This window comes from Eleutherodactylus coqui, chromosome 5 (assembly GCF_035609145.1).
Source record: "Eleutherodactylus coqui strain aEleCoq1 chromosome 5, aEleCoq1.hap1, whole genome shotgun sequence".
Classification (NCBI taxonomy): domain Eukaryota; kingdom Metazoa; phylum Chordata; class Amphibia; order Anura; family Eleutherodactylidae; genus Eleutherodactylus; species Eleutherodactylus coqui.
The window spans coordinates 194,827,238-194,852,829 of NC_089841.1; the positions used below are offsets into that span (position 1 = coordinate 194,827,238).

Genomic DNA, 25,592 nt, shown 5'->3' on the forward strand with positions numbered 1-25,592 from the left:
ATTAAACACTGTACTTTACTGGTCTGGAAGTGTCAGGGTCTGGTTAGTGTTGCTTTAGAAAATGAATTCTCTTCTTAGGAGGGCTTTCACTTTTCCCTAACAGAGCAGCGGTTTCAGTTGTAGTACATCTGGAATTGTGTTACAAGCATCAAAAGCAAAGTATATGAGACAATGTTATGTACCTGTAATAGTATAAAAAAAGTTATGTGAATACTAATAAATAGTATGATTTAGGCTGCCTGCATATCTGCATCAGGGATTCCATTTTACACCTCTGTTCTTATGACGGAACCGAACAGTGCGGAATGGACCGCATTGACTTTAATGGGATCAGTTCGGTTGCCACTCAGCTGCCCGGCAATTGTGCCGGATCTGCAATGGAACCTCCAACCTGAGGTTCCAACGCAGATGTGAACCCAGCCTTATTGTGTGTCTGAAATACAAGCTTGAAGGGTTATTGTGAGTCAAGCAAATAGTTATTACTCATTATATGTTGAAAATAATATACAGTTTTCCTATATACTTTTTGTATCAATTCATCATGAATTTCAAGATCTCTGCTTGCTGTTATTCAATAGGAAGCTTTATTTTTTACTTCCAGGGAAAAAAGTGTATCCTGGCCGTGTGATGGAAATACCTTTTCTTACTGAAACTGTAATACTTGTTTCAAGATGAATAATCAGTCCCATACGGCCTCCCATGATAAGACTGAGAGATGCCATGTGGTTGCCAGGGCAGCCGGGAGCCTTCTGAAAGGCCCAAGGGCTGCCTATAAGGACTGTCTATGGCACGGCTCCATAGACTGCCTGTCCAATCGCTGTACAGTATGATGTAATGCTATGGCATTATACCATACTTACAGACAGGCTTGTTCGCATCTAACGAAGTTCATAACTCCAATGTTCGCAAGTAGGGGAGCACCTGTATTAATTATATGTCTCTTTGCGTATTCATATGCATATTATGAATATGTGTTAGAGTGTGTATATGTGTACAAACATGCAGATATGTAGACATATTCATGTATGTTTGACTGTATGCACTGAGTTTGGGGGTGCATGCATCTACAGAGTGAATGTGCATGCCTGTACTGCAGCCAGTGTATGTGCATGCCAATACTGTAGGTAGTGGATGCCCATGCCTGTACTGTAGGTAGTGGATGTGCATGCCTGTACTGTAGCTAGTGGATGTACATGCCTATACTATAGCTAGTGGCTGTGCATGCCAGTACTGTAGCTAGTAGGTGTGCATGCCTGTACTGTAGGTAGTGGATGCACATGCCTGTACTGTAGCTAGTGGACGTGCATGCCTGTACTGTAGGTAGTGGATGTTCATGTCTGTACTGTAGGTAGTGGCTGTGCATGCCGGTACTGTAGCTAGTGGATGTGCATGCCTGTACTGTAGGTAGTGGCTGTGCATGCCTGTACTGTAGGTAGTGGCTGTGCATGCCTTTAATGTAGGTAGTGGCTGTGCATGCCTTTACTGTAGGTAGTGGATGTGCATGCCTTTACTGTACGTAGTGGATGTTCATGTCTGTACTGTAGGTAGTGGCTGTGCATGCCGGTACTGTAGATAGTGGATGTGCATGCCTGTACTGTAGGTAGTGGATGTGCATGCCTGTACTGTAGGTAGTGGACGTGCATGTCTGTACTGTATCTAGTGGCTGTGCATGCCTGTACTGTAGCTAGTAGGTGTGCATGCCTGTACTGTAGGTAGTGGATGTACATGCCTGTACTATAGCTAGTGGCTGTGCATAGTGGATGTGCATGCCTGTACTGTAGCTAGTGGATGTACATGCCTGTACTATAGCTAGTGGCTGTGCATAGTGGATGTGCATGCCTAAACTGTAGCTAGTGGATGTGCATGCCTGTACTGTAGCTAGTGGATGTGCATGCCTGTACTGTAGCTAGTGGATGTGCATGCCTGTACTGTAGGCAGTGGATGTGCATGTCTGTACTGTAGGTAGTGGATGCGCATGTCTGTACTGTAGGCAGTGGATGTGCATGTCTGTACTGTAGGTAGTGGATGCGCATGTCTGTACTGTAGGTAGTGGATGCGCATGTCTGTACTGTAGGTAGTGGATGCACATGTCTGTACAGTAGGTAGTGGATGCAGATGCCTGTACTGTAGCTAGTGTATGTACATGCCTTTACTGTAGCTAGTGGACGTCCTTGCCTGTACTGTAGCTAGTGGACGTCCTTGCCTGTACTGTAGGTAGTGGATGCAGATGCCTGAACTGCAGGTAGTGGACGTCCTTGCCTGTACTGTAGCTAGTGGATGTACATGCCTGTACTGTAGGTAGTGGCTGTGCATGCCTGTACTGTAGCTAGTGGATGTGCATGCCTGTACTGTAGGTTGTGGATGTGCATGCCTGAACTGCAGGTAGTGGATGTGCATGCCTGTACTGTAGGTAGTGGATGCACATGTCTGTACTGTAGGTAGTGGATGCATATGCCTGTACTGTAGGTAACGAATGTGCATGCCTGTACTGTAGGTAGTGGATGCACATGCCTGTACTGTAGGTAGTGGACGTGCATGCCTGTACTGTAGGTAGTGGCTGTGCATGCCTGTACTGTAGCTAGTGGATGTGCATGCCTGTACTGTAGCTAGTGGATGTCCATGTCTGTAGTGTAGCTAGTGGATGTGCATGCCTTTACTGTTGGTAGTGGATGTGCATGCCTGTACAGTACTTAGTGGATGTGCATGCCTGAACTGCAGCTAATGGATGTGCATGTCTGTACTGTAGGTAGTGGATGCATATGCCTGTACTGTAGGTAGTGGATGTGTATGCCTGTACTGTAGGTAGTGGATGTGCATGCCTGTACTGTAGGTAGTGGAAGCACATGCCTGTACTGTAGGTAGTGGACGTGCATGTCTGTACTGTAGCTAGTGGCTGTGCATGCCTGTACTGTAGGTAGTGGATGTGCATGCTTGTACTGTAGCTAGTACATGCGCATGGTTGTACTGTAGCTAGTGGACGTGCATGCCTGTACTGTAGCTAGTGGATGTACATCCCTGTAGTGTAGGTAGTGGATGCACATGCCTGTACTGTAGCTAGTGGACGTGCATGCCTGTACTGTAGGTAGTGGGTGTGCATGACTGTACTGCAGGTAGTGGCTGTGCATGTCTGTACTGTAGCTAGTGGATGCGCATGCCTGTACTGTAGCTAGTGGACGTGCATATCCGTACTGTAGCTAGTAGATGTGCATGCCTGTACTGTAAGTAGTGGGTGTGCATGCCTGAAATGTAGCTAGTGGATGTACATCCCTGTAGTGTAGGTAGTGGATGTGCATGCCTGTTCTGTAGGTAGTGGATGCACATGCCTGTACTGTAGCTAGTGGACGTGCATGCCTGTACTGTAGGTAGTGGATGCGCATGCCGGTACTGTAGGTAGTGGACGTGCATGCCTGTACTGTAGGTAGTGGATGCACATGCCTGTACTGTAGCTAGTAGATGTGTATGCCTTTACTGTAGCTAGTGGATGTGCATGCCTGTACTGTAGGTAGTGGACGTGCATGTCTGTACTGTAGGTAGTGGACGTGCATGTCTGTACTGTATCTAGTGGCTGTGCATGCCTGTACTGTAGCTAGTAGGTGTGCATGCCTGTACTGTAGGTAGTGGATGCAAATGCCTGTACTGTAGCTAGTGGATGCACTTGCCTGTACTGTATCTAGTGGCTGTGCATGCCTGTACTGTAGGTAGTGGATGCACTTGCCTGTACTGTAGGTAGTGCATGTGCATGTCTGTACTGTAGGTAGTGGCTGTGCATGCCTGTACTGTAGGTAGTGGACGTGCATGTCTGTACTGTAGGTAGTGGATGCAGATGCCTTTACTGTAGCTAGTGGATGTCAATGTCTGTAGTGTAGCTAGTGGATGTGCATGCCTGAACTGTAGGTAGTGGACGTGCTTGCCTGTACTGTAGCTAGTGGACGTCCTTGCCTGTACTGTAGCTAGTGGATGTCAATGTCTGTAGTGTAGCTAGTGGATGTCAATGTCTGTAGTGTAGCTAGTGGATGTGCATGCCTGAACTGTAGGTAGTGGACGTGCTTGCCTGTACTGTAGCTAGTGGATGTGCATGCCTGAACTGTAGGTAGTGGATGCAAATGCCTGTACTGTAGGTAGTGCATGTGCATGTCTGTACTGTAGGTAGTGGACGTGCATGCCTGTACTGTAGATAGTGGACGTGCATGTCTGTACTGTAGGTAGTGGATGCAGATGCCTGTACTGTAGCTAGTGGATGTACATGCCTTTACTGTAGCTAGTGTACGTCCTTGCCTGTACTGTAGCTAGTGGATGTCAATGTCTGTAGTGTAGCTAGTGGATGTGCATGCCTGTACTGTAGGTAGTGGACGTGCTTGCCTGTACTGTAGCTAGTGGATGTGCATGCCTGTACTGTAGGTAGTGGATGTGCATGCCTGAACTGCAGGTAGTGGATGTGCATGCCTGTACTGTAGGTAGTGGATGCACATGTCTGTACTGTAGGTAGTGGATGCATATGCCTGTACTGTAGGTAACGAATGTGCATGCCTGTACTGTAGGTAGTGGATGCACATGCCTGTACTGTAGGTAGTGGACGTGCATGCCTGTACTGTAGGTAGTGGGTGTACATGCCTGTACTGTAGGTAGTGGATGCCCATGCCTGTACTGTAGGTAGTGGCTGTGCATGCCTGTACTGTAGGTAGTGGATGTGCATACTTGTACTGTTGCTAGTGCATGCGCATGGTTGTACTGTAGCTAGTGGATGTGCATGCCTGTACTGTAGCTAGTGGATGTCAATGTCTGTAGTGTAGCTAGTGGATGTGCATGCCTGAACTGTAGGTAGTGGACGTGCTTGCCTGTACTGTAGCTAGTGGATGTGCATGCCTGTACTGTAGGTAGTGGATGTGCATGCCTGAACTGCAGGTAGTGGATGTGCATGCCTGTACTGTAGGTAGTGGATGCACATGTCTGTACTGTAGGTAGTGGATGCACTTGCCTGTACTGTAGGTAACGAATGTGCATGCCTGTACTGTAGGTAGTGGATGCACATGCCTGTACTGTAGGCAGTGGACGTGCATGCCTGTACTGTAGGTAGTGGGTGTGCATGCCTGTACTGTAGGTAGTGGCTGTGCATGCCTGTACTGTAGCTAGTGGATGTGCATGCCTGTACTGTAGGTAGTGGATGTGCATGCTTGTACTGTAGCTAGTGCATGCGCATGGTTGTACTGTAGCTAGTGGATGTCCATGTCTGTAGTGTAGCTAGTGGATGTGCATGCCTTTACTGTTGGTAGTGGATGTGCATGCCTGTACAGTACGTAGTGGATGTGCATGCCTGAACTGTAGGTAGTGGACATGCTTGCCTGTACTGTAGCTAGTGGATGTGCATGCCTGTACTGTAGGTAGTGGATGTGCATGCCTGAACTGCAGCTAGTGGATGTGCATGTCTGTACTGTAGGTAGTGGATGCATATGCCTGTACTGTAGGTAGTAGATGTGTATGCCTGTACTGTATGTAGTAGATGTGCATGCCTGTACTGTTGGTAGTGGATGCACATGCCTGTACTGTAGGTAGTGGACGTGCATGCCTGTACTGTAGGTAGTGGACGTGCATGTCTGTACTGTAGCTAGTGGCTGTGCATGCCTGTACTGTAGCCAGTGGATGTGCATGCCTGTACTGTAGGTAGTGGATGTGCATGCTTGTACTGTAGCTAGTGCATGCGCATGGTTGTACTGTAGCTAGTGGACGTGCATGCCTGTACTGTAGCTAGTGGATGTACATCCCTGTAGTGTAGGTAGTGGATGCACATGCCTGTACTGTAGCTAGTGGACGTGCATGCCTGTACTGTAGGTAGTGGGTGTGCATGCCTGTACTGCAGGTAGTGGCTGTGCATGTCTGTACTGTAGCTAGTGGATGCGCATGCCTGTACTGTAGCTAGTGGACGTGCATATCCGTACTGTAGCTAGTAGATGTGCATGCCTGTACTGTAAGTAGTGGGTGTGCTTGCCTGAAATGTAGCTAGTGGATGTACATCCCTGTAGTGTAGGTAGTGGATGTGCATGCCTGTTCTGTAGGTAGTGGATGCACATGCCTGTACTGTAGCTAGTGGACGTGCATGCCTGTACTGTAGCTAGTGGACGTGCATGCCTGTACTGTAGGTAGTGGATGCGCATGCCGGTACTGTAGGTAGTGGATGCACATGCCTGTACTGTAGCTAGTAGATGTGTATGCCTTTACTGTAGCTAGTGGATGTGCATGCCTGTACTGTAGGTAGTGGACGTGCATGTCTGTACTGTATCTAGTAGATGTGCATGCCTGTACTGTAAGTAGTGGGTGTGCATGCCTGAAATGTAGCTTGTGGATGTACATCCCTGTAGTGTAGGTAGTGGATGTGCATGCCTGTTCTGTAGGTAGTGGATGCACATGCCTGTACTGTAGCTAGTGGACGTGCATGCCTGTACTGTAGGTAGTGGATGCGCATGCCGGTACTGTAGGTAGTGGATGTGCATGCCTGTACTGTAGGTAGTGGATGCACATGCCTGTACTGTAGCTAGTAGATGTGTATGCCTTTACTGTAGCTAGTGGATGTGCATGCCTGTACTGTAGGTAGTGGACGTGCATATCCGTACTGTAGCTAGTAGATGTGCATGCCTGTACTGTAAGTAGTGGGTGTGCATGCCTGTACTGTACATAGTGGATGTGCATGCCTGTACTGTACATAGTGGATGTGCATGCCTGAAATGTAGCTAGTGGATGTACATCCCTGTAGTGTAGGTAGTGGATGCACATGCCTGTACTGTAGCTAGTGGACATGCATGCCTGTACTGTAGGTAGTGGATGTGCATGCCTGTACTGTAGGTAGTGGACGTGCATGTCTGTACTGTAGGTAGTGGATGTGCATGCCTGTACTGTAAGTAGTGGGTTTGCATTCCTGTACTGTACATAGTGGATGTGCATGCCTGAAATGTAGCTAGTGGACTTGCTTGCCTGTACTGTAGGTAATGAATGTGCATCCCTGTACTGTAGCTAGTGGATGTGCATGCCTGTACTGTAGGTAGTGGCTGTGCATGCCTGAAATGTAGCTGGTGGATGTACATCCCTGTACTGTAGCTAGTGGATGTGTATGCCTTTACTGTAGCTAGTGGATGTGCATCCTTGTACTGTAGGTAGTGGATGCACATGCCTGTACTGTAGCTAGTGGACGTGCATGCCGGTACTGTAAGTAGTGGATGTGCATGCCTGTACTGTAGGTAGTGGCTGTGTATGCCTGTACTGTACCTAGTGGATGCGCATGCCGGTACTGTAAGTAGTGGATGCACATGCCTGGACTGTAGGTAGTGGACATGCATGCCTGTACTGTAGGTAGTGGATGCACATGCCTGGACTGTAGGTAGTGGCTGTGCATGCCTGTTCTGTAACTAGTGGATGTGCATACCTGTGTTTAATGAATGATCGTATACATACATTTATGTTGATCGCTTAGATTTGTTACCACTGTATATTAAACATGCATAAATGTATACACATAAGTATTGTCTGGGTATCAGAATAGATGATCATTGTATAATTGCTGAGGACTCAACTGCTGGCACCCACAGGGATCACAAGAGCACCCCAAGCCCACTAGTGAATAAAGCAGCAGTGTTCATGCTTTACTACCATTCTTTTCAATATACATGGAGATAGCTGAGCAATGCACTTGGCTGTAGCCTACAGTCACCTAGAAGTGAGTGGAATGGTTGACACATGCGCACTGCAACACCATTCACTAATGGGCTTGGGGTTCTTCATTCTCATGATCCCTGAGGGTGCCAGTGTTGAAACCCCCAGTGATTATAGATTTACTGTCTTAACTATCCTGTGGATGGGTGGCAAATGGTTTTGATGAGGAAACTCTTTTAACACTGGCCAGGTATTGTTGCAATCACCCAAAAATGAGCAAATCGTGACAATAATTGGCCAGTGCAAAGGTGCCTATAATGTAATGCATCCAGTCTAGATGCCTAGGGTGACATCAGCTGTAAATACTGCTCTGTACACAAGTGTCAAAACTAGTTGAGGTTTTGTATTACATTGGAAGTTTAATGGAAGAGTATACTTTCTGATTGTTAGACTGTATATAAGTACCTTTTTTATGGTAAGCACTCATCAGCAAGCTACAAGTAAAGAATACATACTTTTATCCTCCTACCAGACTTAGCTAGAATGTCTATGAATAGCAACAGGCACCTTTCCTGAAAACGAAGAATAGCACAAGGAAAAATTGCTGATACCTTCCTTAAAGGGGTTATACCAGAATCATAAGTTGTCTCCTATCCACAGGATAGGGCATAAGCTGCTGGGTGATCAGAGTTTCACCCCTGAGGCCCCCTCTAATGCCGAGAATAGGGTGTCCCGTGTCCCCTTCGGCCTGTACTGCGCGGTTGCATCATCCCCTGCAATGACGTCAGGATACTTGACAAAGACCCGGATATTTGGGGTTGAAACGTCGCTACTCCTTGTGATGATGAGGTGTTTGTAAGATATGCTTATGCATAAAAATTTCCTTGCACCGTAAATCTGCAGCTGACTCTTCCTTATTTGGACTGTATATATTGGGGATTTGGATTCAATCCCTATTTGGGCGTGCAGTTACCCTTCTTGGAAGTGAACCCCCCCCCCCATACGGGTTGCGGTGAGTGCTGTTTGTTTCCAGTACTATTTTCAACAACAGGATTATGTCCCATCCTGGAAGGTCATCTTGCTTTGGGAAATGCTGTCCTTGGCACACAAGACAGGATTCGATCCTGTCCTTTGCTCTAAAACAAAGGCCATACATGCGCTATAATGCTGCCATGTGCATTAGGATTTTGTATATAAACGGATATTCCACACATTATTGTAACATAAGCTGGACTCTCGCTTAGGCTGGGTTCACGCTGCGTTATAGTGAGTACTCAGCCTTTCGTCCCAATGTTCTGTCTGAATAGCCAAAAACAGGGACCCAAGAGGAACCGTAGGCTTTCATAAACCAAGTGGAGGCTGAAGATGCAAATTGTCATCTTCATTTGATCTGGTTTCCATTTCTTTTCATTTATTTTGGAGGACAGAGAAGTGTTGTCAACTGCTTATGTGTCCTTTGGGCTAATCTTACCATGGGGGTCCAGATGTAACTGCTACCACTGCACCCTCTATAGGTAGACCCCTCACCAGGGTACAGCAGAATCAAGGTAAAGTTGGATGATTTTCACAGAATTGCTTTATCTTGGTGTTAGGTACTGTATTCATGTTTGTTGTCAGATCTTTGCTTGAAACACCCTAAAATCCTGAATATGCTCATGGCAGGGTTAAACTAGGCCTACTACACAAGTGACAACTTTTTTGTGGCTTAAAGCAAAGAGATGGCTTTGCATCCACCTATGTCCTCATGTACATAGCAGGTAGTGACATGTACGGTCATTCTGGTGTAAAAACAAAGTCATAATTATGTGCAAGTGTGTGTCTGTGCAAAAATGTGCAACTTTCTTTCATTCTGCACTGCCCCCGACAATTTTTCGAAAGTGGGTGAGGGAGCAAGCCTGCTGCAGAACGACAGATTTTTCTATAATTTACGCCAGAAACTAGTATAGATTGTACCAAAAATGTATGCCAGGCTGGACCTGGGGTGCATTTGTGAAAAGGCACATGGAGGTGCTGGGGATGCACGAAATACACAAAGAGGCGTGCGCTTCTTCATGTATTCAGTGTGCATGGAAAATCTTACTAAGCCCGATACAGGAGGTGCTGAGCTTAGTATATTTCCCCTTCAGACTTTACAATACCTTCTATGTGCAGGTATAGGCATTGCTTAATCACTGAATATCTGCACAGATCAGCTAAAGGTGTAATCAGACAGAATGGCTGGCATGTAGCCAAACCACACTTACTTGTGGTGACCAAAAGCTGCAAAATTTTTCGGGTAAAATTGTAGGCATGTAGGCGTGCTAAACCCACATGTAGTCAGACGTATCATGTGGTCTCATCCTACTCTTGCGATTAAATCCAGTTTTAAGGTCCGCTTATATAATTTAGTGTCTAAGGACTACTTACGTTAGAGCAACATGTCAAATAGGAAACATTGTGGCAGTAGTGTTGTACTCCTAACTTCTTATTTGAGGACTCAGTCCAATCAACTACAGAGGATTATCAGCCAAATCTCTATTGCTTGATCTATGTAGTCAAGATGCCTGCCCACCTCCCCTGATTGTCTGTCACACTGTGGAGTTCACCTCTGTGTATTCCAGTAACTTCCATACAGTGCAGCCTCCTGTCTGACACTTATCAGACACCAACTTGATGGGGAAATGTTTTATGCTCACTTTCAATCAATCCCATGATGTATCAGCCTAGTATTAGTTAAGGCTATACCATTTGTGCCTGCAGAGGGGACAGTTTAATTATTATTACCTTCTATGTTGACCTAAATAAGTTACACAGTACAAAAATAGAGTCAAATAAATGAGTTGTGATCTCCTCTATTATACCTATGTGACAGGAGCTACATAATTATCATCAGTAACTGTGACAGGAGATTCTGTATCCTCTTCATTCACAGGATTCACAGGACTTGGTAATAATTGTACTGACATTTAAAATTATTCTGTGTTTCTACTCTGCAGTAACGCTATCTGCCCCAAAAGTGTTTCCTCTTATACCATGCTGTGACCAAGTTAACCATGATACACCAGTGACAATGGGGTGTCTTGTGACTGGCTTCATGCCAGAAAAAGTGAATATCAAAAGTGAATGGAATGGGAGCAACATCACCTCTGGTATAACAACAATTGGACCTATATACAGCATGACAAATGAACTTTTAATGATGAGTACACAGCTCACCATCCAGTCCTCACAATGGAAGAACGGCACCTATAAATGTATTGTGGAACACCCATCCTCAGGCACAAAACAGGATAGAACTCTAAGAGGTAAGAAGAATGTGTTAAAATTAACTTATAGGTTTCTATGCTGAGCTACAGATTTTTGTTATATAAGATTTAGGTCTCAACTTTATCAATTTCTTATTTGCCATGTTTTATCCCTAGTGTTACCATGCATTGAACCAGAAGTGCAGCTTCTGCAGCAATCACAGTGCACTGCTGGAGATCCCGAGGACAATAGAAACAGCACACTGGACCTGGTTTGTCTCATCTCCCGTTTCTACCCAGAAAACCTCCAAGTGAAATGGCTGGTGAATGAAAAGGAAGATGTGACTGCTGAGTCAACGTTGCCAGCCCCTCTGAGGACAACAGATGGCACATATACTACCAGGAGCCGCCTTTCTGTTCTAAGTGGACAATGGAATAGAGGGAATCGGTATTCATGCATAGTTACACACAATTCCACCAATACTTCTACCACAGCAAGCGCCAAAAATTGTCACGGTAATGTTCAACTAATGTCAGACTCTTTTTTTCCATTAAATGCCTGTTAACCCCTTTAGTGGTACGCCTGGAAAATCTCCTAAAAATCAGTGTTCAAATGTGCTGAAGACTACCTAAACCTGGGACTGACGGGGTTAATGTTGCAAAAATTGATTTGTTACTTGTACATCCTAGATAAAAGATAGTAATAGAATGATTATACCATAGTTTGGGAAAAATGACCAGATTGGCAGAAAGATTAAAAATCAACTTTACAGTAAACCGGTAACTTTACTGGGTCTGTATTCTCCAATGTAGTCACCTGACAGCATACAGAAGCACTGGAATCTGTGAAGACAGCCAACTGTCCTCAGTACTGGAAATGGGGAAATAATATGAGTATAATATTTGAAACTCTCTTTAGTAGCAGGTTAATAGGTTAAAGAGAGAAGTATAGTAGAGATAAACTGTATGAGGGGTATGTGAACATTAAAGGGAAAGTTTAGGGCTAAAATTGATATTTAACTTTTGTGTGAGTTTAGGCAGCCTGACCACATTCATAGTTTTACTTAAGGCCCATTTACACGCAAAGATAACCTCTCAAAAGATTAAAAGACAAGCGATCATTTTGCTTAAGGTACTAATGGGCACTAATGCCCGTTAGTATTTTATCAGCTTCCTTTGTGTGCAAATGAGCGTCTGGGAGCTGTTGCAGAACTCAGCAGGAGGTCTGAGCTCTGCAATTAGCTCCATTGTTCTGGCAGGGGCTGCTAAGAGAAAACAATGTTATTTCTAGATCCCATGGAGAACACTGCCTGTAGTCTGAATGATGGTTTTTAAGCTTACCTAAAAATCATCATTCAGACAAAAAGTACATGATGGTAGCATTTATACACAACATTCATCACTCAAAATCCATCGTTTTAATGAACTTTGAGCGATAATCGTTGCGTGTAAGTGGGTCTTTATTACATACACAGATTCACTGGCAGCATATGACAGCTTAGCTAATTTGGAAGGACATAGTGTGAATAGGATGTAGCAAAGGCCTTTAGGAAGATGGCAGAAGATTTTTGCATCAGTGGAAAGAAATTAAAACTATTTAGATTGGGTAGCGTGCATATGGGTTAAGCCAGATTCGCATATTCGTACTTTCGCTACATTTTACTTGTGCAAAACTTGCGCATGTAATACACAGTGTATAGAACTCATTAAATTCAATTTCAGAATTTTCAGTGCAGCCAAAATGCACGTGAAAAATATGTAACGTTCTATATTCTGCGCATTTGTGCAGCGCAAGAACCCATTGAAATCAACGGGCTCACATAAATGTGCCCAACATCTGCTAGAAAACTGCATATTCACTACGTACATACGCACAAAATCAATATGATTTTGTGCATATTTTTGTGTGTGCGCAAAAGGGCAGTTGCACGCACAAAAAATCACCTGAGTGGCTGAAATACACGGGTGTAAGTGTATTTCGGCCACACAAACACGCCACACGTCTGCGCGGCAGAAATGCATTTACGCTCATGTGAATCTGGCCTTAAAGTTATGAACGAGCGCTGAAGTCTACATATATTTAATACATTGACATGTTGCATGCAACTGTATTTCTATAAACTGCATGCATTGTATTGCTGTGTATAACTTTGCTATCAGCAACGTCTTGTATTATTTGCAGATTCCGGGTCTTCTGGAATAGACATTGAAATGATCCCTCCTAGCTTTGAAGAATGTTATATGGAAATGCCCAAGATCATCTGCAAAGTACACAATATGAATAATGTTGAGAATTTGGAGATTACCTGGACAAGACAAAATGATGGCAATCTAGATTTCAATACAGAAGATCCTGTTCTTGGAAACAATGGAAAATACAGTGTTACCAGCAGATTAAACATCTGTTGTGAGGAATGGATGAGTGGGGAGACCTTCATATGCACTGTTCGGAACCAAGACTTGCCTTCACCAAAGTCAAAGGAGATATCTAAAAACAAAAGTAAGCAAGTAAAGGCGAGGCTATATGATTGCACATTTTTGGATAACTGATGCTTCAGAATTCTGCTGTAGTTAGTTTATATAGTTAGCAGCAACTCTTCACAATAACTGCAAATAACATAAATAAAGTAATATATAACAGAACTTCCATTATACTGTTGGCTTTGCCTAAATGATGCAAATTTCTGCATTTAAGATACCGCAAATGCTTTGATTTCAATCACTGCTAGTTTTTTCCTTTTAGGAAAAAATAAAAATGCTAAACTTAACTTCCTAAGTGTTAAACTCAACTTAAATATTGAGAATGTTATATAAGGAGACTGTAACAAGACTTCAAAATATGGTCACTTTATCCCCCAATGCTGGGACAAGGGGTAGGCACAATAGGAGGCTACCTAAGGTGCCACTGAGGAGGGGGTGCAATTAGAGATAAGCGAGCATACTCGCTAAGGGCAATTGCTCGATCGAGCATTGCCCTTAGCGAGTACCTGCCCGCTCGGGAGCAAAGATTTGGCTGCTGGCGGTGGGCGGGGAGCGGCTGGGGAGAGCGGGGAGGAACGGAGGGGAGATCTCTCTCTATCGCTCTCCCCTGCTCATGGCCGCAACTTACCTGTCACCCGCACCAGCAGCCGAACCTTTTCTTCCGAGCGGGGAGATACTCGCTAAGGACAATGTTCGATCGAGCAATTGTCCTTAGCGAGTATGCTCGCTCATCTCTAGGTGCAATTTAAAGTCTACAAGAGCCAAAACAACTCTCTGCCTTTCTGCTTTATAGAGCCAATTAGGCAGTGGCAGAGCTGCTGGAAATGCTTTAGGTGCTAGGGTCCGTAGAGTACTTTCCTTCCTGTGATAGGAGATAATTGAATTCCATTCAATTGGATGTTGAAGTCATAGCTGTTGAAGTCCATTCAACAGCTATGACACTGAACTTCAAAAATCAAATGGGCAAATCCTGAAACTCAGCTTTGAGCACCAAGACAGCTTGATTCTTTGATCTCAACACTCTTCTGTGAATTGCTTTCCTTGAAAACTTTTCTTTTAGGCTGCTTTCAGAAGAGGGTATTTTTGCTCCATATTAGGTCCGTATTAAGACCGTGCTTTCAGAAGAGGGTATTTTTACTCTGTATTAGGTTTGTGCCAAGGGGACCATAATACAGAGCTATTATAAATCTCTAGGGCTAAGCTAATGGCCATTTTTCAAAAACGCAGCATGATCTATATTTTTGCATATTCACTTCCCTATTTATATTCTTTTCTATTGGGCTAATGCAGATCAGTATTTGCCCCATTGAAAAATATGGATGCAAATCCGGATTAAAAATTGCTGACATATGGACATATTGTCTCTTGAAATATGTCTGTTATACGGATCTGTATTACGGACGTGTTTTAATACACTCATCTGAAACTAGCCTTAAGGTAGACATGCTAAAGTCTTATGGGATTTTTTCCTATCTCTAATTCAATAGGGGAAAATAAAGTTCTCAAAGTTCTCTCTTACCTGAACTGCTTCCCTTCCTCTGTATCTTGTATAATATTTTGGTTGAACTTGACGGACATATCTCTTTTTAAGCGAACTATGTAATATGTAACTTACATGACATGAGTTGCTAAATATGATTGTTACTAACTATATCTTTTCTAAACCTTTAGTAGAGGATCCAAGACCACCATCCATATATGTCTTCCCACCAGCTCCACAGGAAACAGCGCTTGGTGAGATGGTTTCACTAACATGCCTTGCAACAGGATATAAACCCGTGGAAACTATGGTTAAATGGTTACAACAAAATGAAGAGGTCAATAAGAACAAGTATTTCAACACCACTCCTATAAAGAAAGAAGATGGAACCTACTTTATTTACAGTTATTTGTCCGTCCCAGCAATGGATTGGAAACAAGGAGATATCTTCACTTGCGTTGTTGGACATGAAGCCCTACCATACAGAATAAGCCAACAAAGCATTGACAAGTCAAGCGGTAAACCCAGTATTGTCAATGTGTCTCTTGTCTTGTCTGATTCCAGCACTTGCTTCTGAGCATCCCAATAATGCACTTCAGTGAATGAGGTTGTGTCTATGTTATGTGGAGTATATTGCTGTGGAATATTTGTGACGTAGCTGATATATTCATACGCAAAATAAAATTTATTGTCCAAAACTCAGGTTTTTTCATTTAGTGTTCCTGAATAAACCCCACCCCAGGCAGGTATATGTCATGACAACCAACCATACATAAACTTCTTTGGGTTCACAGACATTAGATATCAGGTTATATGAGCTTTGTGTGGCGCAGAGTGTCAAGACAGCAGAAATGTAGTCCTAAGCCCTCGCTCATGACTGGAAGGTTGCAAGTTCAATCCCCGCTTGTTTCAGGTAGCCTTTAATTGAACCCCTAACTATAAGTAAAGGTTAAATATCTCATACAGGTAACTTTTTTTAGTTGCTAATTGAAACTACCCCTGCGAAATTAAAGAAAATAGATCACCCTCAAATTTGTCAGAAGTTCATAGTCTTACATTCCTCAAACCCTAAGCCAGCTTTTCAAATAGGTCTATATTGTAGAGGCTTAAGCAGTCTGTGAGCTGCCCATATGAGCTCTCTGTGAGGCGCCATATTGCTTCCTAGACGGTGAGTGAGGAGACTCAAAAGGCCATTCATGCTCCTCTAATTCCCAGTCATTGTTACAAGGCTTGTGTAAAGAGTCTAACTTTGACTTGAAGGACTGGTGCCTTCCAATAAGTGGCACTGTGGAGATATTACTCCAACTCCCTTACTTGCCCAATACAAGATAATATACTGTATAGCATGAAAGTAGGATATGAGCAACTAAATTATAGGTCCGTAATATGGACAGATTCATGTGGCTTGCGGTCTAATGTGGTTCGATTTCTAAAGGATTGTGCTGGCAATCATCCAGATATCATTCTTTATAGAAGGTATTTCTTGCTTTGGGGGAAACAGTAAATCAAACACAGAAAAGAAAACCAACCTCATAATAAATATTCTCGAGTAGAAGAAATTTCTAATCAGCTTTCCTCTCAGAACCTCAAATTTATAAGCTTAAAGCTAAAATCACACAGGAAGATTTTAATGCAATCCTTACTCTATACTTTACCGTTCTTTCCTATCAACTCCTAGCTTTAACTAAAAAAAAACTGTATCAAAAATCCCTTGTGTGACTTCAGTCCAAGAGGTTGGACTCACAAATGCAGTTTATAGAAATTAAGGATCTATATTATGGAATTGCCTCGGAAATTGTACAACAATGCTGCAAATTCCAGTCTTTCTAGTTCAAATTCACAGCAATTCTGCATCAATTCAGTGGCAAATCTGCATCAAAATACACATGTAAGACATGTGGATTTTGCTGCAAATTTGTGGCAGATATTTATGCCACCTGTGAATCCATCCGTTGGTTCAAAAAGTACAATCATATTTTAAAAGAGATCCTCACATTTACATTTAAGAACCACCCCTGAGAAATTTGCGCGCTTTTCTGGCCAATAGAAAGACAGGGAAGGCATTACAACTTCCCCCTGCGACGTTCAAGCCCTATACCACCCCCCTGCAGTGAGTGGCTGGCGAGATTAGGTGTCACCCAAGTATTAAAATCTGCCCCTCCCGCAGCTCGCCACAGATGCATTCTGACATAGTTCAGGGATAGTGCTGCTAATGCCGGAGCTGCTATAGGGAGAGCGTTAGGAGTGATTTTAGGCTTCAAGAACCCCAACGGTCCTTCTTAGGCCATAGAAATCGCAGATCGCACCTATGTGAGATCTGCGATTCCTGTTCTCTTCTCTATATGCGCTCAATGGGGCCGGCGGCAGCAGCGCCGACCCCATTGAGAGCATATAGAAGACAAATCATTCTTCTCTGCCACAGCTGTAACAGCTGTGGCAGAGAAGAACGATGTTTGCCCATTGAATTCAATGGAGCCGGCAATACAGCCGGTTCCACTGAAAGCAATGGGCTGCCGGCGATCGCGGGATGAATTGTCGGGAAGGGCTTAAATATATAAGCCCTTCCCTGCAATTCATCCAGAAATGTGTTACAATAAAAATATATACCGGCGTATAAGGCGACGGGGCGTATAAGACGACCCCCCAACTGTCACCTTATATATTTAAGCCCTTCCCGACAATTCATCCAGCGCTGTCCGGCAGCCCATTGCTTTCAGTGGAACCTGCCGTATTGCCGGCTCCATTGAATTCAATGGGCTAACATCGTTCTTCTCTGCCACAGCTGTTACAGCTGTGGCAGAGGAGAACGATCTTTATGCTGACAGTGCGGGGGGGGGCACTCTTGCCACTATTGTGGCTTAATAGTGGGACCTGGGAACTTGAGATGCAGTCCAACATGTAGCCCCTCGCCTGCCCTATCCGTTTCTCTGTCGTTCCCATCACTTTCTTGAATTGCCCAGATTTTCACAAATGAAAACCTTAGCGAGCATCGGCGATATACAAAAATGCTCGGGTCGCCCATTGACTTCAATGGGGTTCGTTACTCGGAACGAACCCTTGAGCATCGCGAAAAGTTCGTCCCGAGTAACGAGCACCCGAGCATTTTGGTGCTCGCTCATCTCTATTCATTATGTAACTAGCACCCCAGTACATACAAGTCAGCTAATATTACCTTGTTTAGTAATTCTTTTCTATCTGAAACATCCTGGGGTCATTCGCCTCAGGTGGGTCATGTGATCTCATTCTGACTAGCTAAGATTTACATGAGTTTGTGTTCTCAAATTAGTCACATTTCAGTTGACATAATTCCTGTGTGATGGACTCTACCACACAAGTTCTTTGGAGGGGGACACAGCAACTTCTATCACAGTTACTGCTGATGATTAGAGACATGGTCTGTAGATTGTTTAGGTGACTAAAGAATACAGATGGTAATGGTAGTGTCCTCCCAGCAGGCAGAGATGGTAGTGGCTCTAGCTGTTGATGTGATGATGTGCTGATACAGCATGAGATTGTTTATATACAATAGTAAAAGAGAAAGCAGAGAGAAGATGGTGCCTGGTAAGCATCAGATAGGAGGCTGCACTGCATGAAACTGATTGCAATATACACAGGAGATACCCAGAGTGTGACAAGCAATCAGGTGAGGTGTGGAGGGATAGGAAAGTTTTTTTTTGTTTTTTTTTACCGGAGTGGCCCTTTAATAACTTGTCTAAATCGGTATTAGATCTCATTCACACTTCAGTGTTTGATCTATATTTTGTTATCCTTTTTAAGTGAAAATCAGGAAATGATTCAAGAACGAGAAGTATAAGGCCGCCTGCAGACGGGCGGGTCGGAACCGGCGGCGAGGATTCTCGCCGCCGGACCCGAGCGCCTGCAGGGACCAGCTCGTACTCACCCGTGCCCGCCGGCTCCGGCTGTTTGATGTGCCGGCTTGCCGAACAGCCGGCGCATGCGCAGACCAGAGCCGGCGACGGGTCAGAAATAGAGCATGCCACACGAGAAATAGAGCATGCCGCTATTTGTTTGCCGCATGATATTTCGCGCGGCCAAATTGCAGTCGTCTGCATAGGATTGCGTTTGTTAGCGCAATCCTATGCAGGCTTCCAGCAGCGGAAATTCCGCGGGAAATTCCGCCGCGGAATTTTCGCTTGTGTGCAGGCGGCCTAAATGTTTGCAATTTATCTTGCTTCTGTGTTTAAGATCCACTCCTGGTTATGGTTTAAAATAAATGGATGAAAGCTACTGATGAAATACTGAAGTGTGAATGAAGCCGAACGTTTACATTCCAATCTGGTCATACAAAGCCTTGTACTCATTATGAATCAACGATTTTCCGTGATAAATTACCGTGCTTAATTAGCATTTTCTCGTCCAATCACACAACCAGGTATAATGCTTTTAGCGGAAAAATTTGTCGCACCCTAGAAAGGTGTCACTCGGCATAAATCCTCGCATTTACTTCCAATGCCTACATAGAGGCGCCTGTAAGGTATTCGCAGAGTAGAATGTTGCTAAAATGCCTTCCTCTCCCTTTATTTTTCAAGCTCTCATAAGAGTCTATGGGAGCCGCCACCGTATATTGGGCAAAATATAGAACCAGAACTATCTTTTTACTCACCGTATAATCGCCGGGCCCGTATTTCAGTCGTATATGTTCCATTTTTTTATGATGCAATGTTTTTATACACCATATATTCACTTGTGTGAACGAATGCATTAAAAACCAATGCCTCAGAGGGTTACGTATATCAGTCAGGTGTGAAAAAGCAGCGTACTAGCGCTCATGTGAATAAAGCCTAAAATTCCTTCATGTGAACACTTCTAAAGGAAACCATTGGTCCTTATAGAAGCCCTCTTTTCCCGCTCCTCTAATGCACTAAAACAGCGCTCATGTGAACGAGGCCTTAGAATACAGAGCAGCATTCAAAAATGTTGCACACCTCAGAGCTGAAAGCTTATTAGCTCAGTGACTGCATGGAGTTTGCTGTCATGAGTTTGCATCTGAATTTAATCTTCTCATGTGAGACTGTACAGTAATGAACCAGATGTCTCTCTGCAAAAGCTCAGATCCTCGGAGTCTGCATGACAACAGGCTTGTTGACTGTCTCCAAAGACAGCTAGCAAAACCGTAACCGCACCTCTGGAACATAACATGGGTTATTATAACTCAAGAACAGTTGAGTAATACATTTTAAAAAGGTTATATAATTAATTTGCATAAAAGGTTAAATAAATAAATTGTAAAACAGAGTACAAAGTGGGAATTAAGGAGGCATGACAATCCACTAATCATGTCCATCAGGGTTTAATCTTTGGTGATTCTATTATCACGTTGTGTACTCAAAAGCTTTTTCAGCCTGATCCTGAGGTAGCTATCTAGTCTGCTGACACATATCAGGCTGAAAGACTGCAGAATTTCAATATACCTCTAGACTATGATAAACGCTGATACAGACTATAATAGTGTCAGTAGAAAATGTAATTGTTGCCCACAGCAGTGAGTTCCATTCATCATGTGACCTATCAGATCTGTACAATATAAGCATAACCATCGTAAAAGCTGACATAAAATAATTCCAGAGGCGATATAATTCCAAGGCAATATATATATATATATATATATATATATATATGGTAAAAGGTATGAAGATCCCCTTAATTTGATTGACCTTCTCAGAGCTTCTTATACAAGTCCATTTGGAGTTCTGATGGTACCAATGAATACTATTATTATGCGAGCTGTCCTTCGTTTCAGTACTAGGACACACTGTCATCGATAATATTGTTTAGTACAATAAGCTCTGTTTCCAGAGTTGTGTGGTCTTTTAGAAGCCAATTGCTGCTAATATGTAGCTTCAGCATACAACCTACAGATGACTGATTAATATGCATATGGGCTTGTTTGTGTTTTTAGACTTTGCTGTCATCAGGTTTGCTGTGATCTAAATAGACTAGAGCACACTACAAAGAAGCCAATATGAAAAAATTTAACGCCCCTTCAGGGTGTTTTCACGTGGGATGGAAAATTGCACAACGATGTTGCAGAATATTTAGCACCAAAATCTGCACTGCTTCCATGCGGAGTGTGACGCAGAATTGAAAATGGCAGAATCCACATTTAGCCATACGGATTTTGGTGCAGAATTCCCAGATGTTGTATTCTGAGATGTTGTTGGGGAGTATTCTATCCTGTGTGTAAGGTGCATTCACACGGGGGCGAGAGCAAGTCACGCTAGGCATTCTCAGGCACGACTCGTATCACACAACACACACAGACTTCCTCCATGTGCTGCGCGATGTGCGGGAGACTGCGTATCTGCATGTTCCATATTTGTGCAAGATTTGCCCATGGAAATACAATTGTTACAAATGAGTTGCAGTTCTGTGCGGCTTACAATACACAAAACTAGCATGTTTTTCTTACTAGTGTGAATGCACCCTTAGGGCTCATTCACACAGGTGTGAAGATTTTCGTCCGGCCTTGTCATGGCCACAGCGCAGCCAAAAGTTGCGTGAATGGGAGTTAAAACACTTCAGTTTTAACACCCGTTTAGACGGTGAGGTGCAGCGATTATACGCCGCACCCGGAATACAGTCGGGTGGGAGTAGACAAATTTGAAGCACACCACAATCAACACTTTTTTATGGCATTTTGGTGCCATTGGTGGTGGATTTTCTCTGCTTACATTTGAATCTCTGCTGCCGGTGTGCAGTAAATCTACAAACCCATAGTAAAAATCTGGGTGTGTCAATCAATATGTCTTCTCCTCAGGGTCTCCAATCAAAATAAGCAACATGCTACTTATTTCCACCATGTAGCTGAAAATCGGTGTGGGAATCTACCACTCAATATGAAGAAACCCAATGAGAAATTTGTAGTCACATGTAAAGGATTTGAATTGTTTTTGGATCTGACATGGATTTTGAACAGACTGTGCCAAAATCCATGATAAATTCGAAACATGGAAATTGGGTGGTTTTACAGCATTATAAAGAAATGACATATTTTGTTGGATTTTTTGGTGGACAGAAGTGGCTAGAAAGCACAACTGTCTTATCAGGGGGCACAACTTGCTCCTGCTAGATTGCAGGAGCTTTAAACCTGCACTGTACAATGATGCAGGTTTAAAGTACATCACCATGTGTCATACATGTAATGGCCTGTGGTCATAAAATTAAGAAATAGATTGGCAAAACCACTGATATGACATGAAAGATATATAGCTTGATAAACAAGCCATTGCATTATTGTATCCAATCAAATTAAAGTCTTACGCTCACATATCCATTATCTAGTCTCACCAAGGTCTTCTGTTGTATGATCAGTTGCCTTTTTTACATTTTTTGTTGCAGTAAGGGCTCATGCCTACGGATGGAGCGGGATATGCCTGCGGATTTACGCCACGGGAGCACCGTGTTTAAAAATGTAATACGCCCGCGAGTGATTGTGGAATTCCGCGACAAAATTCCACGGTCTCCATTAATACTATATTAATGGAGACCTCCCACTGTGGAAATACGCGGTGAAATAGAACATGCCGCAACTTTTTTTCCGCAGCGGAATTCTGCAAGTGAGCATTGGCAGCAGGAAAGCTATTAGGTTCAATAGAACCTAATAGCTGCGGAAGTCCGCTGTGGATTTCCGCCACGGGAAATACGGCAGAAATACATCCGTGGGCGACGCCTTAGCCCTAAAAAGTTTCTGTCATTAAAAAAAAAATAAAGGTACTTACCTTTTCCTCCGCAGACAGTCTTTTTGCCAGATCTTCACCTTGCCGATCCTTTCCTGGCTCCTCTTGTCCCGGGGAGTCACCTCACCGCAAGCTGACCGCATCCTCTTCTTCCTGTTATGAAGCATACATTGCCGGCATTCTGCTTCCTGCAGGGCAATGCACCCAGTCACTAGCGATGTAGCATTCACTGCCCAGCAGGGAATGTTGCTCCTCGGCAACCTGCTTTAGCACAAATGCGCCGGATCTTGCCGTTAGTGTTCATATAATATGTATAGCAGTCAGAGCCTGCACACTAAAGCAAGCTGCCAAAGATTGGCATTCCCTGCTTGGCAGTGAAGACTACATCACTAGTGCCTGGGTACACTGACCTGCAGGAAGGAGAATATTGGCAATTTACGCTTCGTCCAAGGAAGAAGAGTATTCAGACGACTGGAGGTGAGGTGACCCGGGGAACTGGAGGAGCCAGGAGAAGATCGGGGAGCAGAAGATCTGGTAAGAAGACTGACGGGGGAGAAATAGCTAAGTACAGAATTTTTTTTGAATGACAGAACAGCTCTAAAGATGATGCTGTGGGGGATGACCTGGTTCTCTCATAATTATAGACAGCATGTCAATTTTATTTCTTTTCTTCTAGTCATTAGCTGGATAATAGAAGATTGCATAGATGATGAAGATAACATCTGGGTTACAGCTTCAACTTTTATGATCTTGTTCCTTCTCACTGTCTTCTATGCCATGTCTGTGACAATTGTCAAGGTAATTTCCTAATTCTTATACATTTTAGATAAATGTCTCTTTGCTACAGCTTGTCTTTAATAAATGGCTAATAGAGATGAGCGAGCACGTTCGGTAAGGTGAGTTACTCGAGCGAGCCTCGCTGATCTTGAGTAACTGCCTTCTTCTCAGAGTGTGCTCAGAGGGGGGGCGGGGCTGAGCGGCGGGCGGCGGAAGGTAGCGGGGGGAGAGAGAGACCTCTCTCACTCCCCCCCCCCCCCCGCTCCCCTCCGCTCTCCCCCGCTGCCCCCCCCGAGCACGCTCAGAGGAGAAGGCAGTTACTCAAGATCAGCGAGGCTCACCATACCGAGCATGCTTGACTCATCTCTAATGCCTAATATTTTATCACTGTTTAAAACCCAATTAATTTGTTTTCACTGTTTTTGCTTTAGATTAATGGTTGACCACTGAAGGGAATTTTCATTGGAAAGCATGCAGCCATACCACAGTGTCTGAAACCTTCAAATATACTGGCCATCTTCTCCTTTCTAACACAATGCTATAAAGCTAATAATGTAATATAACTGTTAACTATATATATATATATATCCCTTTGTATAAAAGTATTTTATCACCTCTACACTAGCTGTGTGTGGACATTTTACCTATGTTTAAGGTCCTACTGAGTCATGTCGTTTAGGTCCAGTCAACCTTTTCTGTTCAACTACTATGATGTATTTCCACTATAAATAAATCTCAGGTAATATATATATGTATTCACTTCCATGACTACTTCTGTTAGATATGCTAAAATGACTAAAACACCCCGCCACACATCAACTACCACAAGATCTTATGCTACAATGAGAGCAATTCTGGGAATTACTGACATAGTGACACTTTCTGTGGAAGTACAAAAGAACAAACAGGCTGGGTTGACTTTTGCGTCAGAGTCATTATCTCAGATTCTACCAGATTTGGCAGGAAAAATAGTGCTGGATGCGATGTTTCCACCCAAACATTGGAAACCACAACTAAACCAAATGGATCCCATTGTATGCAGTTGGGTCTATTAGGCGACAGTAATGTCTAATATTTGTAGTTTGCATTTTAAGCTAAATGTTATTCAGAAGTCTTCTTCAATTAAGCTGTTAAAAATTGTATTTGGCCATATTTGTTTTTTGTTGGATAGTTAGTTTTCCAAATTTTAACATGCAAATCTAATTTGCAGTTATAGGCAAGTGAGAAGATATACAATAGAGACTAATTTGTATTGTTGGTGGGAATGGATTTTTAAAGTGGATCTGTTGGGTCTTCTATGGTACCCTATTGGAGGGCAGCACAGGATAGAATGGGAGATGCTGAGCTCACAAATATATAGTTTTTTTATTATTTTGTTCCATAGTTTCATGTAAAATGCTCTGTAAATGGAAAGACTGATAGAAAAAGTCTGAGAGTCCGGCTTCCCTCACCCCACAGAGGGACTGACAGCTTTTCCTGTAGGAGTTTATATGTTGAAAGAGTTTTCAATTAATCAATGTGGGCATATAAGCATGACTTATAGCCCTTCTCTAGAGGTCCTGCCGGAATTTAACAGCTTAAATCAGTTCCTTGAAGCTATGGAATGTTAATTCTACTCTTGTCCAATGCAATTGCCATTTTTTAAAATTTGGCAATAAAGACACTCAGGCACCCGCTAGGGCCCTTTGTTTCCAGAGATCCCACACTTTTGGTTGTTATATTACTCCCTCCAAAGGGCCACATAGACACCTGATAAAATTGTTGAAATATTCCACATGTATGACAGGGACCTCTACAACCTTCAGGCTTCTTCATCTCAATCTGGCACTTCTCCGCTTCTCCTAGACTGTGCTCCATGTAAACCTAACCTCGTGAATCCGGGTATGGTTGTATTCTACACGCAGTTGTATAGTCTCTAGACTCTTCCCTGTGTGAAGATTAAGGACTCCTAGTGTGACAAGGCACCTGGACCTGATGGCTTGTCTTTAGTTTACTATTCCCTTTTTTAAAAGTTCTCTCCCGACCCTTCCTCGCTGCTTTTAACTTGATTCCTAATGGCACTTCTCTACCAAATTACACTTTGAGAGTCTATATCACAATAATCCCTAAGAAGGGGAAGGATCCCTTGGTATGCAGTAGTTACTGTCCTATTTCATTCCTTAATGTGGACCTTACATTTTTTTTCGAAATACTCTCCATTAGAGATGAGCGAGCACCAAAATGCTCGGGTGCTCGTTACTCGGGACGAAATTATCGCGATGCTCGAGGGTTCGTTTCGAGTAACGAACCCCATTG

General features: G+C 43.5%; 2 gene segments (V, D, J or C); both read left to right on the forward strand.

Annotated features, from left to right (window-relative positions):
- Nucleotides 1-25,592, forward strand: part of LOC136628917 (Ig mu chain C region-like) — a 392,658-nt gene that overhangs the window by 345,165 nt on the left and 21,901 nt on the right.
- On the forward strand, nucleotides 10,779-23,819 carry LOC136627032 (immunoglobulin heavy constant mu-like). The segment is given in 6 exon segments: nucleotides 10,779-10,922; nucleotides 11,040-11,378; nucleotides 13,045-13,362; nucleotides 15,015-15,341; nucleotides 23,197-23,318; nucleotides 23,729-23,819. Coding segments are annotated over 6 exon segments (1,245 nt in total).